General features: G+C 39.8%; 1 protein-coding gene across 5 annotated transcripts in view; it reads right to left on the bottom strand.

Moving 5' to 3' along the window:
* NBAS (neuroblastoma amplified sequence) overlaps positions 1 to 16,295 on the bottom strand; it is a 339,068-nt gene that overhangs the window by 257,413 nt on the left and 65,360 nt on the right. For 3 of the 5 annotated variants that reach the window (XM_029231716.1, XM_029231717.1, XM_029231719.1), the window contains 5 exons: positions 15,872 to 16,000; positions 6,392 to 6,455; positions 3,389 to 3,582; positions 2,029 to 2,286; positions 1,189 to 1,314 (listed from right to left, as the gene is read on the bottom strand). In XM_029231716.1, coding sequence (XP_029087549.1) covers positions 1,189 to 1,314; positions 2,029 to 2,286; positions 3,389 to 3,582; positions 6,392 to 6,455; positions 15,872 to 16,000 — 771 coding nt within the window. The remainder of the gene's footprint in view (positions 1 to 1,188; positions 1,315 to 2,028; positions 2,287 to 3,388; positions 3,583 to 6,391; positions 6,456 to 15,871; positions 16,001 to 16,295) is intronic. The other 2 variants (XM_029231721.1, XM_029231720.1) reach the window with 1 other exon arrangement.

The raw sequence follows: 16,295 nt of genomic DNA, 5'->3' as shown, positions 1-16,295 counted from the left end.
TTGATATGACAGTTATCTATTTATTGCCTCTCAGCCTCAAAAGCACTCTTCAGAGCCAGCTATGGGATAAACAGCCTTTCCCATTTGCGGCTGACACGATATTGATGTCAACAGAGGGCGCTGCAGGCCACTGCAGAGGAAGAGGCTCTGGTCTCTAGTCCACGTGTGCGCTGGTTCTTGCTCCTGTCTTGGCAATGCCCGCAGGCAACATCTGGTGGTGCTTACTTCCCCCTCCCTCCTTTGGAGGACAACTTCCCACTTAGTGTCAGCTGCACTCCTATGGACAGATTCCTCCCCAGCGAATCCTCCCAGACACCTGAAGGGGAAGCTCCCTAAACTAGGCTCGCCTACACTCCAGGGGGAAAGTACACTGAGGTATCACCTCACACCAGTTAGAATGGGCATCATCAGAAAATCTACAAACAACAAATGCTGCAGAGGGTGTGGAGAAAAGGTCCTGGCCACGGTTCCTTATCTACCAGCCTTCATGCTGGTGGGGGGCTCCCCACTTACCAGCCCCTGGGGTTTTCCGACCCCCCAACCTCAGTTCACGGCCACCCTAGCAACAGGCATCCAGCTGGCCCATCTATCCCACCCTTCCCTGCCGGCCAGCCTTGGCTACTATGGACCAGCCGTGGCCTCAGGCATCCCAGCGAACTGCTCGGCCGTCCAATGTGCTGCAACCACTCCTTGTCCAATGAAGCCTGAATCCCAGCCCAGGGGGAGCCCTCCCTTCCGAGTTTGTTCCCTCCTTGGGTACATGCCGTTCAGCCCCAGGGTATTCCTTAGAGTTCTCTTTGCCCTCATATAGTAAATCTCTTGTTGCTAGAAAATATTAATTCTCCATATTAAAACTGTTCCTGTTCACATTACTGTGTGGTTCCTGGCTTCTGACAGGACCCTGACTGATGGAGGTGAACAGAGGTTAACTGAGGTAGATGAAGGGAAAGGATTAGGCCAAGACCAGGCAGTTGGCTGGTTTATCAGTGAATATTTGGTCACATGTCTTCTGCACCAACGTCCAGCTGCAGGGCCGACAGAACCTGATAAGATAATTTTTCAAGGTAGAATAAAACACCTCATATAGAAAAGTCAGCAGTGAAAAGTACTCCAACATGAAGCCCTACAGCCAAAAGTTTTTCCATAAGTTTGAATTTTACTGCATGTTCCCCAACATCTTAAACATACCAAGTAATTCTGAATTGAAGCAATGTTGACAGCTGACTTCCTCCACTGCCTCTGATACACCAGGTCAGTATCCAGGCCGTAGGTCTGAGCCAGAGACAAGGCTTCTTCATACTCTTCACTTTCGATCTTTGGACAAGGAAATGGAACACGAATGTGACATTACCGAGCAGTCTGCAGTGTCAAAATGATGACAGAATGAACGATGATAGCGTAGGTCATTCCTAACCACCTTCATGTGCACTGTGGCCCCAGAAGCTCACAAACATGACAAGGGGCAGTTAGATCAAGTATTTCCTTTAAGCACTTTAACAGAAAGATGAGAAACACAGGTGAAACACCCATGGTTATAAAGTAAAATGGCAAAACCAGGACCAGCAGGGCGGCCCGGCTCCTCCTCCAGGACTCCGCTTGTGACAGTGCAGCACAAACACGTGGAATACTCAGTGTTGATCAAATCTGCTTCCCAAGCAAACCCCGGACTAGAAAGCAAGTCTGCAGTTCTTCCCTCATCTGCTGCAGTCTGAGGAGACAGCTGTACTTCCACACAGAGGAAGTGAGAGCTGAAGGCCACATGAAGTGGAGTGAAAACCTGGGTGGAGCCACCAAGTAGACAATTGGTCCACATGAACCCCCCTCCCACCCACTGCTCTGACTGTGACTGCTCAGGCACAAAGACCAGCATTATTCCCAGCAGCTTTAGCATACTGACATGGCTAAGATGTCAACGATAATAACAATCCCTCTTTAAATTTCTTCCTTTATTAAAAAAGATAGTTTTTTCTCAATAGAGGCAAATCAAATCTGATGCTGTGACTGTGGATAGTAAAGGGACACCCTCACCTTCCTCTGGTAGAGCTCCTCTGGGGTCGTAGACCGCAGGCTCACCAGGCGGTAGTTTTTAGTAATGGTTCGAGGGCGTTTCCGGGCTGGTGCGAACCGCTCCATCTCGGTCACTAAGTACAAGCCCTGTTTTATATAACCAAAGTAGCGAGCCTTGGCAGATATTTCCTGATCGGAATCCGAATCCTCTTCTCCTTCACCTTCTTCTCCCGCCCTTGTCTCCAAACGAGAGCGTTTGGGGGCAAGTTTAATCTCGCACTGAATTGAAAAAGGAGATGTTAAGTGAATAGTGAGGAACTAAAGATAAGTTTTTAGAGCTAATGAGAAAAATATTTTTAATTCTACTCTGGTTTGATTCATTACATCAGCCGTGGGATTAAAACTAAGACTGGAACTCAAAGAAACCCAACAACAAATGCTATATATTTACATCAATAGCTCCAGAAATAAGCACAGAAGTTACTGGCTCCAAATCTCTAAAACTGAAGCCTGTTTTAATAACAGGTCATTAATACGGTCTTGTAAAATATATACCTGGTAATTACTTTAGGGAAATAAAGGAGTTGAGAATGTTAATTTCTTTCTTTTTGATATTTTTGTACCTGCTGTGAAAAGACGATTTTTTCCATCTATTTAGCAACATGAACCTGAAGGTATTTATTTGCTTCATCAAGCATAGCTCCCCAGCTTTTAAACAATGTCTTCACAAAGTTCTGAGTCTGAAGTCTGAACGATAACTTTCATTCCAGACCTAACACAGTTGCCTTCGATTTTAAGCCCTGGTTCTCTTTAAAGCACATCTTTAGGCTCGGTACCAAACTTAAGGGGAGAAGACATTTGTCAGTCTGCACTGAAGTGAAGGCTATTGAAGGCCATTACCTTGAAAGGCTTAAAATAATTTTAAATGACCAAAACATAACTTTAAAATATTAGCCTCTTTTCAAAATTTTGGTCATGATAAACAAGTTTTTCTTAATAAAAGAACCAAAAGTTTTAAGCTGTCATATTTCATAGGAATAGGTTAAAGACTGCATTTCTTAGGTAGTGATATTATTTATATTTTTAAGATAACTAATCCAGGAAAAAGAAAAAAGCTATCATGTCAATGAGGAAGAAATGCTTTACAGAGAGCAAAATGACTCTAAATGTTCTTCATTCTTATACAAATGCACTTTTTTAAATTGTCTAAACAATAGATCTTTTTATACTGCACCAAGTTCTGATTCCAATAACAAATTTTTCTTTTTAAAGACAAGATTAAATAACGGGATAACCAAAATTAAAATCAGATATTTAGATTTTGGGGGTAATAAATGTTTACTCTCAAACACACTGATTGCTTTAAAAGGGAAAGCATTACCTCCAAAATCAAAAATCCCCCATCATGGGTAGCAGTGACTTGAGGGGATGGTTCAAACCATTCACAGGATTTCCCCAGTAAATTCTTCAAAGTTTTCACCGACGAAACAGTCAAAGCACCAGAACAGCGAGCCAAAATCACTGCACTGTCCACCCACCAATTCACATCTATCAGTGGGTAAAAGGACTCTTTATCTAATGGGGGGGAAAAGTAAATCAATACAAATCCATCCATCAATGTGGTTTAAATACAACACACTGAGTCCAATAATCGATTTTAAAACCATGTGAGTCCTAAAGGTATGACAAATAATAAGAAAAATTAAAATGTAAGTCACCACTCAGATTTTTACTCAAGTAGAAGATACAAAATGGTAATGTATTTAATGAACATCTGAATGCCAACAATTTGCCAAAGTTCTAGGGATGCAAAGGTAAATATATTAAGGTCTTTCTGCTCAAAAAATGAAAAATATTCAGAGATATGTCACCATTTTCAACATATAAAAAAAAGGTACGTGTGTACTGAGAAACGGCAGACTCAGGAAGAACTCTGACCTTCCTCTGGAGCAGGTCCTAAGATCCTCATGTGAGAGGTACCTTCTTTATATCTGGAGGAAAGGAGCATCCTTATCTCCAAAGACAGAGGAAAGCCAAGAAAAATGGAAACAAACAGGCCTTGCTAAGTTCCTCCCAGTTTACTACCCTTAGCTCAGACCCTTTTGTCCCTCATGTCTTTCTACAACTTTCCACTCTTCACCCAACCTAGTATAAAACTGATCAGGTGTAACTGTTCCTCAGGTCTTCATTTCCTTATGGAGGCTCCTGTGTCCCTAAAACATATTAAGTAAATGTGTATGCTTTTTTCTTTTTGTTAGTCCAATTTACTGGGTCTCAGCTGGAGAATCTAGTAGGGTAGTGGGAAAAATAACTTTTTCCTCCTCTATACTTGCAACTAATCAGAAAGAGGAAAACATATTCAAGACCAGTAAGGAATTGCAGGGGTTGGGGGAGGGTGGATAGAACTGAACTGTGGTTCACCAAATTGAGGCATTCGAAAGGAAATGGCATGATATTTACTATAATTTTATTGCCCTTTTATACCACTTGTTCCACTAAGGATCTGATGAGGTTTAAAGGTAATACATACAAAGTACACCATAAATTTTAAAATATATGTAAACATTTGACTAAGGAGATAGAGATTTTAAAATAGGAGGTCAATGGAATTCCCTGGCAGTCCAGCAGTTAGGACTGGGCACTTTCACTGCCGTGGGCACGAGTTCGATCCCTGGTTGAGGAACGAAGATCCCAGAAGCCGCGCGGCACGGCCAAATTAAAAATAAAATAAAATAGGAGGTTAACTCCATGAGAATAACTCATTATTTTAATTAAAAAACAAAAACCATGACAACTCAACATTTTCTTCCGATTTAAGCCTAAAGCAATCTATATAAATAAGGAATTCCAAGAAAACATGAAAAGCAGTGTTCCTGGGCTTACAGCTTAATGTAACGCGGGATGGAAAGGAGCACATCATTTAAATATGCAGCCAACCTTCTAATTTGACAAATTATATTTTTTCTCAGAAATGTTTTTCTCAATGAGTATTTCGGATGATTATTAAACAAAAGCGAATACGTGAACATGACACGTGGTATTAACAAATCAATACTTTCAGGGTCTTTAAATGTGAATTAGAAGCATAATTTAATAAAGATTTTGAACCTTGTAACTATCACTAATTTCATAGGAGACACTTAAAAATTCAGCAGTGTTTAACTTGGGGGAGTTTCACCTGCAGAAAAAGGAACCAATTACTCAAAGTAACTCTTAATATTTTAATTTTTGTTTTTAATTTTAATCTACCAATTAAATAATCACTATTGCTTTTAATTAAATGTAAATACTGGGTTTCTTTTCTATTTATAAAAGTAATACATGCTCACTGCTAAAAAAAAAAAAAAAGCTTATATATGGAGATGTATGAAAAGAAAGAGAAAGTCCCTCCAACCTCTCATTACCTACCATCTACCACACCGGCACCCCAGCCCCAAAGATAAATACTCAGAGTCTACCCTTTGAGGAATCCCTTTCTGCTATCCCCTCCATGCTCATTTACAAAGGAGTACACTTACGAGCTTTGAACTCAGTGTGCCATCTCCACGCTGGCCTGTAGAGGGAGAGCCACGCTGCATGCCACAGGCTCTGCCTCAGCCTTGGGAAAACTCAAAATATTAACACCTGACAGTCAGAAAGCTGGATCTGTTGCCTTGTCCCCGTCCTATGAAATCTTGGTGTTCCTTCCAAAGTGAAGCAGAAGTATCTAGAGACTTTTTTATATGTAGGGTAGCCGAATATGCCACCCCAAAATGTGCCACTGTGGCATAATGATTATTTTGGGCTAGAGGCCACTGAGAAGAAGCAGACACAAGAAAAGCTCCCTGCCCTCTACCTATTTGTGTAAAAGTAGGACATAAATTTACAAAGTTGTTCCCCTCTCTGCTCTCTACCACAAAGGACAAGAGTTCATCACTGGAGACAAATTTAGACCCTTATGAGCCCAGAGATAGCACTGAAGGAATCTACATAACTAACTACTGCTTATCTTCCATTACTTTCCCCACATACTTGCCTTCCCACAATTTGTCACTCCTAGAAACTCCAACTGCTTTTCCTTTGTCTTGTCACTTCGCTAAAAATTGACTGTTTCTTTGTTTAGATGCTGTATAAGCACAATTTCCAACCATCCCTCGGAGTTACTCATCCCTGGGTACCCCCCGTGTATAAACTCAGTGTACATGCTAATAAACTCCTGCTTGTTTTTCTCTTATTAATCTGTCTTTTGTCAATCTAATTTTACAGATCCCCAGGCAGAGAACCTACAATAGCAGAAAGGAAAGGAGTTTTCCCTCCCCTATATATATCATACCATCTAAAAAGTACCTTTACTAAACAACACGAGTCTCTTAAGGTTTTAATCATCATACATCATAAAACTCACCTTTGATTTTTTTTCTCTTCTCAGTAGAGAGTCTCCAATCAGGATTAAGGTCATCATAGCCTGGCTGAATTTGAGAAATAGGCACATAAATTCTTGGATCGACAAGGTAAGAAAATTATGAGAACATCATCAAGAACTTTGGATTTTTTTTTTAACAAAATACAGAAATGATGCTTTCCTTTCATCCCTTAGTTACACCTAGTTGAAATCTATTCCTCTCCAAGATCTTGAAAAGCAATTGTTCTTATACCTAAGATGTTCACATGCAAGTACTGTGACTCAATTTAATGAAGAAAGTAGCATGAATAAGAACCGTGATGGCTGGCTTCCCTGGTGGCGCAGTGGTTGAGAGTCTGCCTGCCAATGCAGAGGACACGGGTTCAAGCCCTGGTCTGGGAAGATCCCACATGCCGCGGAGCAACTAGGCCCGTGGGCCACAACTGCTGAGCCTGCGCGTCTGGAGCTTGTGCTCCACGACAGGAGAGGCCGCAACAGTGAGAGGCCTGCGCACTGCGATGAAGAGTGGCGCCTGCTCGCTGCAGCTAGAGAAAGCCCTCGCACAGAAGCGAAGACCCAACACAGCCAAAAATAAATAAATAAAGTGACGTAAATTAAAAAAAAAAGAACCGTGATGGCAAGCATACAATTCATACAAATGAAAGCAGGATACACTAACAATTCTGCGCGCACACACACACACACACACGCACACACACGCACAACTGCACACTGGGAGAACAGCCATGCCGTTGTGAATGAAACACCAGCTTGGATGTAAGAGCTACCCTGCCGCTCGTAAGGCAAGCAACCCTCCAGGTCTCAGTTCCCACAGCTCTGAGGTTGGATTCCACAACTTCCGTGTCATCTCCAGTTCTAACTTTCTATGACTGAAAATCTATTGGACTAAGTCAAAAAATATAACCATGCAATCCTCAAATTCAATACATTCACAGTCTAATCTCATGGCAACACAATGCCCTGCCCACCTTTGTGAACGTCAGGACACACCATGATCTCTCAAGCATCACAAAACAACAGAGATGAAGCCACTGCCAGACATTTCCCAGGCCCACGTCAATCCCATAACCTCCAGAATCACAATAGTATGGGGGGAAAAAACAACAAAATATCAGTTGGGGGTTATCTGAACTCTTAAGCCTAAAAAAAGTGATGCTGTACTTATGTCAAAATGTGCTTTTTCATCTTATGCAACAGAATATGCATATATGTTTTACTACCAAGTTATCAGTGGCTTATACATTAGGGTATTAAAACTGATATTTCTTTCCATTCCCTGAGAGAACTTTCTGCTCCCCACTACTATAAGTCGCCCAGAGCAGACCCTGAGAACAGAAGATATAATTCGTTAACTCTATCAGAAAAAAGTTGCCATAAAAGGCTATTTATATACTAGGCGAAGAAATGGATTGTCCTTAAGTATAAAAAAAAAATTAAGTTTCAAAAAATCAGAATAAGGTACGTATTACTGAAAATAATCAACTAAATTAAAATCTTATTTGACCATTACAAGGCACCTTAGAAGTTTCAGTAGCTCCGAACCACCAGCTGCACCTCCACCAACAGCACCAGAGGCGTGCCAGCATTTATTTACGTGATGCCATGTGTGCCCCCCCACGTACATTCTGGAGTACACAAGGAAAGTACGGGATAACACTTTAAAACTTTAAGCCCCACAAACAACAACAATTACGATTCAGCCTTGGGTAAATTTAAGGACGTATAGATTACAAAGAAATTTAACAAGAACTCTTGAGAAAAAAATGTAAAAAGAAGTCCTCTCATTGGCATAAGCACTTTGAGAATTCAAAGTGTGCTTGTCTTCATCCAAGTCAACGATGAGCAAGAGGACCATGAACAAGCGGTACTAGTCTAGTAGAGCCAATCTCCACACTCTGGGACTAGACTGTTCCATGTAGATTGCTTAAATAATGGGTATCTCTTGTGAAACCAATTTTAAACCCAAGGTGAAGATTTGTTCCTCTGCATCCAGGACTGTTACTCATCCTTGTACTCCCACGTCTATCAGTGCCCACCCCTGTCACAGTAGTTAAATGCTGAATGAGAGAATGAACTAATGAATCACTGAGCTCTAAGTAGAATGCCTAAGCTATAGAAAAATTAGTTGACATAGTACAAATATTCCTACACCTTCTCAAAAGTGTGGTTTCTTCTGCTATTTAGTCAATGAATACTGTGCACTTACACTATGAAAGAAAGAAGAAAAAAAAAATCAGACATTATATGCCCTATACTCAAGCACATAGATGGCTAAGAAATGGGTATAACCAACTATAACCGAAGGTCAAATTTGATAACTGCCCAAAAAAGAGGTATAGATAAAAGTGCTAAGGGTCTTCAAAGGATCAAGAGATCATTTTGGATATGGGCCTGAGAAAGATGAAGGGAGTTCAAGAGGATCAAAGAAAGCCTGATGGTGTTATATATGTTTATGGCTGGATAAGACCTGGATGTGGAAAATGGGTGGAGGACAACATTCCAGTGAGAGACCACAGTGTGCACAGAAGGACACAGGTAGGGAAAGACTAAGCTTATTCAGGAAAAAAAAGTAGGCCAGAGGCTTCCGTGATGGCGCAGTGGTTGAGAGTCCGCCTGCTGATGCAGGGGACGCGGGTTCGTGCCCCGGTCCGGGAAGATCCCACATGACACGGAGCGGCTGGGCCCGTGAGCCATGGCCGCTGAGCCTGCGCGTCCGGAGCCTGTGCTCCGCAAGAGGAGAGGCCACAACAGTGAGAGGCCCGCGTACCGGAAAAAAAAAAAAAAAAAAAAAGTAGGCCAAAGTACGGGACTACAATGCATCATATTCTAATTATATGCATTTTTGTTTGTTTTAGGGTTTGGGGGGGAGGACAGGATTAGTGAAATCTTTTTTTTTCATTGTGGTGAAATTAACATAAAATTAACCATTTTTAAATGAGTAATTCAGTGGTGTTGAGTACGTTCACAATGTCTGCCACCTCCATCTAGTTCCGAAACATTTTTATCCCTTCAAAATAAAGCTTAGGCATTAAGCAGTTACCCCCTTTCCCCAGCCACAGCCGCCATCAACATGCCCTCGATCTCTGTGGATTTACCTATTCTGGGTATTTTATATAAATGAATTCAAACAACCTTTTGTGTCTGGCTTCTTTCACTTATCATAATGTTCTCAAGGGCCATCCAAGTTGTGGCATGGATTGGTAGCTCATTCCTTTGTTATGACTGCATAATATTCTATCGCAAGTATATACCACAATTTGTCCATCCTTCTGTTAGCAGACATTTGGGTTGTTTCCAGCTTGCAGCTGCTGTGAACATGTATGTGAATGTACTTGTTTGACTACCTGTTTTAAATTCTTTGGGGTATATACCTGTCTGTACTTTTGTCTTAGAAGTACACAGCAATTCAGTCTATATATCTGAACTAAGCGTTCAACTTCACAATATGTGGGAGTTTGATGAAATTATCTGTACAGTATATTTAAGAAAGAAGCCCAAACAAAATCCCAAACTTAACTCTGCCTCAGGCAGAGGTGGCCTGCCAGACCGGCAACCTGACAGCTTGTCCGTTGCTGCTTTCTATACTGACATTCCCACTGCTCCCCTTATACTATTCAAACTGGCCCCAACTTACCACCCTTCAGAGCCAAGGACTCTGTGAGGAGAACCATGATCTGGCCGTGCTTTATGACATCTGATTCAAACGCTGCAGGCTGCTACTTTGAAGACAGGATCACCAAGCTCCCAAGACCCCCAGGAAAGCGGGGGGTGGGGGGTACTCAGCCCCAGTACTATGTTGATATATCCTGAGCAGCAGCCTCCATGCCACTCCTCTCTGCATGACGTGCTACCGTATGTCTGAAAACAGCCTCAGGTGCCCTCACTTTATAGGGCAGCAGTAGCCTAGAGGAGGATGTCCTAAGGATACAGTTATAGATATTGTTCAGAGTGGCTATTATGGCTAAAGCATACAGCTTACATCTGTTTTCTTCAGATTTAAGGCTTTTATTTGCTGACTTTTCTTTTTCTTTTTTTACAGCTGGAAGCTAAATATAACAAAGACCTTGTTGCCAACAGCATAAAAGCAACCTTTAAATGTTTATTCATTCCACAAACATTTATTATTAGTATTTAATACACCAAGTCCTTTGTTAGCTCTCAGGGAAGAAATGTATATTCAATTCAGTGCCTCCTCTCAAAGAGCTGACAGTCTAGTGAAGTTGTAAAAACAGCTGTGGTTTAGATCACTATTAATGACATGAACTGTTATCTTCCCATTTATCCTTCACTGATTCATCCACTTAACAAAATTAGGCCAGTACCTACTATGTGTCAAAGAGAAAATACAATCAAATGGAAAAGGTTAGTTTTGTGTCTACTACATCCAAGTAAGTACAGATAAGCAAGTAATAAAGCTTCTTCAGAGAACAATTAAGGCCAAAAATGAGATGTAAATATATAAACATAACATACGGGAAATGTTTGAAATGAAAATCAGTTTGGCAATTTTACTATATATTCCAAACATGAACAAAACTTAATACAGATTTCTAGCCAGATGGATTTTCATATTGATAATGAAAGCCAAAGTATTTAATCAACTAAAAACTGGATAGAAGTAAATCAGAACGGGCACTTCCAAATTATCTTTAATCATTAGATTTTACAGAGAAAATACTCATTCAAACAAAGCATATCATGAAAACTAATAAAGTAGCGTATTGCTTGAAGAAAGGCCCAGATGAGCTGAATTCACAATTTGGTAAAAGACTTTAAGTGTGGATAGTGCAACAGAAACATTAGTTTTTTTCTCAGGCAATGTTTAAGGTAAAGTTATAAGCTAACTATACACTATATATTATATACTCTATTTTAAACTAATTGGCTTTCCGTTCATTCCCCAGAGTAGCCACAAAGAAATCCAAAGCCTGTCCTACCTGGCTGACCCAAGGTCACTTGATTAAACTGGACAAATGAGAAAAGAGCAACTGTTTTAAGTGTTTTTCCGCTGTTTAAGAGTTCTTCAGTGATTTTCAGCCAGTGATGAATACGCAAAGTGACACCACACATTTGGTAAGTGACAATATTATACCTCTCGCTTATTAATATTTTCACATTCCCAGTGTCTCTACATAATGAACTGCACAACTCCAGGTGTCATTCGTATAAACCACACGGGCTATCTCTCCCTGTTTTCCATTAACATCTTAACTAGTACCCAATCTGCCCACTTGAAGTCAGTATTTCTAAGTATAAGCACTATAAGAAGATTCTCTGGAAAAAAGTCTTGACCTACAAAGTCAGAGGACCCGAGTCAAAATGGAACATTGATTCTAACATTTAGTGATCTAAGTTAACTTCTTTTAGCACTACTCCCATCTCTTAAAACGAGTATAAAAACATTTTTTACTTAACAGGGTTTTTTGTGAAGTAAATGAGAGAGATGAAAATTGCTGTTGATAGCCAAGCCTTACTATACAAACACTACTTATTCCCAACAATCCCCCTCCCCAAAACCACCAACTGATGTATGCACCATTCCTCTGAGCTTATCTTTTCATAATATTAACATGTTATTTTATTAATGTGTTTATAATTTCCCTTGCAAGACTATGAATGTCCTAAGGGCAAGGATTGTGACTTATTGCATTTTCTACTGTAGTACTTGGTAGAGATTCAAATACTTGAACTTTATTATTTTACGATAATTATTCTGAATAAAGTAACAACCTACCCTTGATAGCACTGTTACATGCAAGCTTTATAACATTTACTCTAATGCACTATTACTTTTATTTAAGTATAGTTTATGTACAATATTATATGTTACGGGTGTACAACATGGTGGTTCACAATTTTTAAAGGTTATACTCCACTTACAGTTATTATAAAATACTGGCTATATTCCCTGCGCTGTACAATATATCCTTGTAGCTTATTCCATACATAATAGCTTGTACCTCTTAATCCCCTACACATAGCTTGCCCCTCCCCTCCTCCTGCTCACTACTGGTAACCACTAGTTTGTTCTCTATAGCTGGCTAGTACACTAGATTTTAATGACTCTCTTCATACATTAAAGTCAAATCTAAAATGTCCAATATCCAATGTGATTCATCCCCGGAATATAGGTGAAAGGCTCAAACAAAGTATGGTTGTTCAAACTTCTTTTGCTGGACAAGGAGTTACCATCCTCACCTCATGTCACCACATCATAAGTACTGTGATATGATATCCATCATAAAGTTAAGGGCTCACCAATGACAGACTTTTTCAATTACTTATTCTAGTATCTAATACACACTAATTAGCTAAGAGTTCAACACACCTGAGAGGGCTGAAGAAATCCGTGTTACATTCGCAGAGAAAAAGAATTTGTCTCTGTTCTTTTAAAGATCGCATCAAATAAAGCCTAATAAAAAACCTAACAAACAGGGTTTTTCCCACCTTTTTAACAGTGTATTTATTTTCTCACATGGTCATGGAAAGAGCGTGGACATCAGAGCCAGAGAGCTATGAAATCAAATCTCAGTTCTCCTGCTGACTTGCTGAAAAACCCTAAGACAAAATTAGTGCTCAGTAAATAATAATAGAGGTTATTATTAGAGTAAATTTTATAAAAGCTGCAAGACTATGTGTACATGTACCTCAACCCTACTGAGCTTTATACGCCTAGATTAAGTGTATCAAAAGAAAGCATAGCATTCTGTGAAAATGATGAAGGCTCACAAGAGTTTGTTTATGATGGAATGAAGTTCACAAAGTAAAACAGAAAGGGTTGGACCAAAGTAGCGAGCAGGAGAGGAGGGCTCAGGGTGCAGGTACAAAGCAGCATAACGACCAGACTAGAAAAGATGGCAGGTTAAGTGAAGGAGCTTTTGCATTGTGATCACAACCTTTGAATAGATGAAATTAAATGCCCTCCCTGTTCTCAACTTTGGACAAAAATTTATTTTGAGGCTAGCACTGGCAGGGGTCTCAGAGGGCCAAGCCTGTCCTATCCAGCTAGTTTTTCCAGGGGCTGAGCAGCAGCAGGAAAGGGAGGGGTTGGCAGCCACCGGCCTGTGATGCGATGCGCTCTGGAATGAGGATGTGCCGAGCAGCCTTGGTGATGGCAACCAGGTCCATGGTTTTCAGCTCCGTGAGCCCCAAATCCCATTTTTTTCCAGTTTACTCAAGCATTCAAGGGAGATAATTTACACCAACCAAATCAGAAGAAACTGATAGGTAAGCCCAAAAAGGTGAAAATTATAATAAAAGATACAACTAGCTTGAGGAGTTGTATCATCATACAGTCTGTCTGCAGACTGTAGGGTGGGGGGGGGAGCGCTGAATCAGAGCCACAGAGGTAAGGTGGAAACTCTTTGAGGTACAACCGAAAAATCAGGCTTCAGCAATTCCTGATGAACTGCCTTCTAAACTCGCAGCATATTTCTGTTCAAAAGGCTCTCCCTAAGACAACACTAGAGACAAATTTCTGGCCTGAACTCATGTCTTCCCACCGTGCATCTCTGTTGCCATTTCCAAATTCCCTTCCTTTCTTGTCACATTACCTTTCTCATGGCCTATCCCAAACGACTGAGATATTTACATTTACTCATTCCTGAGTTTCAAGATTTTTTAACAATTTTTGTGTTTTTAATAGAATCATTATAAAAACCCAATGAATAACATTCATGGGCTAAAGAGTAATGAATTATAATGAAACTGATTGGCAACTAACGATAAAAATGTCTAACCAGTTAAAATTTCAAGTATATGCCAATAAGGACTACAAGAGATGCAGGTTATCTTTGCACGTAAAAAAAAAAAAAAGGTACCCATAATTTCAGAAAACGAAACAGCATACTAATGAATTTTTTTAATAGTCCTTGTGCTATATGTACGACATTCTAGGACACTCACAAGATGAAATATTAAGTGTGCTTCAGAACTTGATCAATATTTCTATTCCAAATGACTAATATTCAAAGTGTTCACCTTTTAAGAAAAAACTTGCTCAAATGTAAAATTTCCCATATATAATAGAACATCAGGGTCTTCCCAAATAACAAAAGCTAAGTATCTTAACACTACACATTGATAACCATGGAAAATGCACGGTACCTTCTGGATCAATGATCTGATGACCCTAGCTGAATACATTAAAAAAAACAGTTTTGAGAGCTGGTCCACTCCACTTCTAGAGTGAAGATATAAGTCAACTTAGCTCTCATTTCAGAGGAGACAGAAAGAATGTCCCTCTACTTGGCTACTGAGGTTGATAACTGAGGAGGATCTCTTTCTTCTATTTAGAACAAATCTAGATCCAGTAAGTAAGACAGAGTAGCAGAGATGTGGAGACCAAATTAAATTCCACATGGTGAGGAACTGGGCCAGGGGAAGGCAGGGGTAGGGACTCTTCCTACAATTGTGTCTAAGAGAAAAAATTGAAGAACAGCAAAAACAAATAAATTTAAGTCTATGAAAAGAGTATGAAAGTGTAGAGCCCCTTTCTCTTTTCCTCTATTATGAGAAATACAAAATACTGTTTGCTTATTAAGAATTCTTTTATAGTGCAGTTTGATGAAATGAAATTCAAAACAATGCTAATAAAAAGACCCTGATCCATTCAGACCTTGCAGGGAATATGCTCCTTTCTTAGAATCACAGAAGTACCCACCAAAGCTGGTGACAGGATACTCTATAGGGAAGGGGAATGGGGATGTGAGGGAAGAAGAACTAACACTCAAAGTGCTGGCAGGCAAAATTATCTTCAGAGCAGTGAAAGATTTATAACATAAGCTGTATCTAACTGAGAAGATTTTTCTTAAATCTTCACTCTATCACAACGTGTGGCATTAAACGAGCATTATACCTTACCTGCCCATCCTGATTTTAGATTACAACAGACATTGATACTATCCGTCACTAAACAACTCAATTGTTTAATTCTCAAACGCTGTTATTTCCAGACACTAAAAAAATGAACAGTTCTATCTTTCTCTGTATCTTCTCTATCTACCTTTTGAGTAAAGAGACGAAAACTCCCTTCAACCTTACGGAAGCCCAGGATTACTAGCACTGCAAGATTTGGAAAGAAGTCTAATCTTTTTACGATATTGACCCTTCAAATCTTTGATATTAGTCAACTTTTGCTGAAAGCTTAACATCTCCATTCTGTATTTTTGCAATGAGAAAGGGGGAAATGCAGAGATCAAAGGACAGAGGACACTCAGGATACAGAGTCCTGCTCTACAAATTAGTACCAGCACACAGTGCTACTCTGTTCTTCACCTGTCCTACTACACTGATAATAGTATAATGTAAGTAAAGAATAGGACAGCTTTGGAATGATGAGAATGAGTAATAGCTGTGAGCTACATTTTAAAACATAAAATATCAGCAAAATGAAATTAGTATTGTCAGTACTCACCCTTAAGCGAGAATCATTCTAGGGATAATCATAATCAAGAGACACACCTGCTCATTTTGATTCCACTCCCCCTGCTGCCTCAGAGATGGAATGGCCCAGATGCTTAGTTTTCCTGAGAAGTGAACGGCTGCAAGGAGGGTCCCGTCTGGAGAAAGTCTCATCTTAAAGATCCCATCCTAGACAATAATTATATTACATTAACGTCAGAGCAAGTAGCCAAATAGAAATAATTTTCAGAATTAACGCTCTTTAGGGGTGCCGTATCGTAAATGATCTCTCATAACTAAGGATTCTGACAGCTTCATAACACTATAAATGTGCTCCGGAATATAAAAAACAGGACTCTTGCCCTTAAGGAGTTTTTTTAAATCTACTTTATAGTGTTACAATTTACATATAACCCAAAACCCAAATATGTGAGCATTATAAAAATATTCCTTTATATCACACATAGATTACCATGAGTTCTCA

Source organism: Monodon monoceros, unplaced genomic scaffold (genome assembly GCF_005190385.1).
Source record: "Monodon monoceros isolate NGI ecotype Baffin Bay Population unplaced genomic scaffold, NGI_Narwhal_1 Super_Scaffold_19, whole genome shotgun sequence".
NCBI lineage: Eukaryota > Metazoa > Chordata > Mammalia > Artiodactyla > Monodontidae > Monodon > Monodon monoceros.
This window is presented reverse-complemented; position numbering and strand designations above follow the sequence as displayed.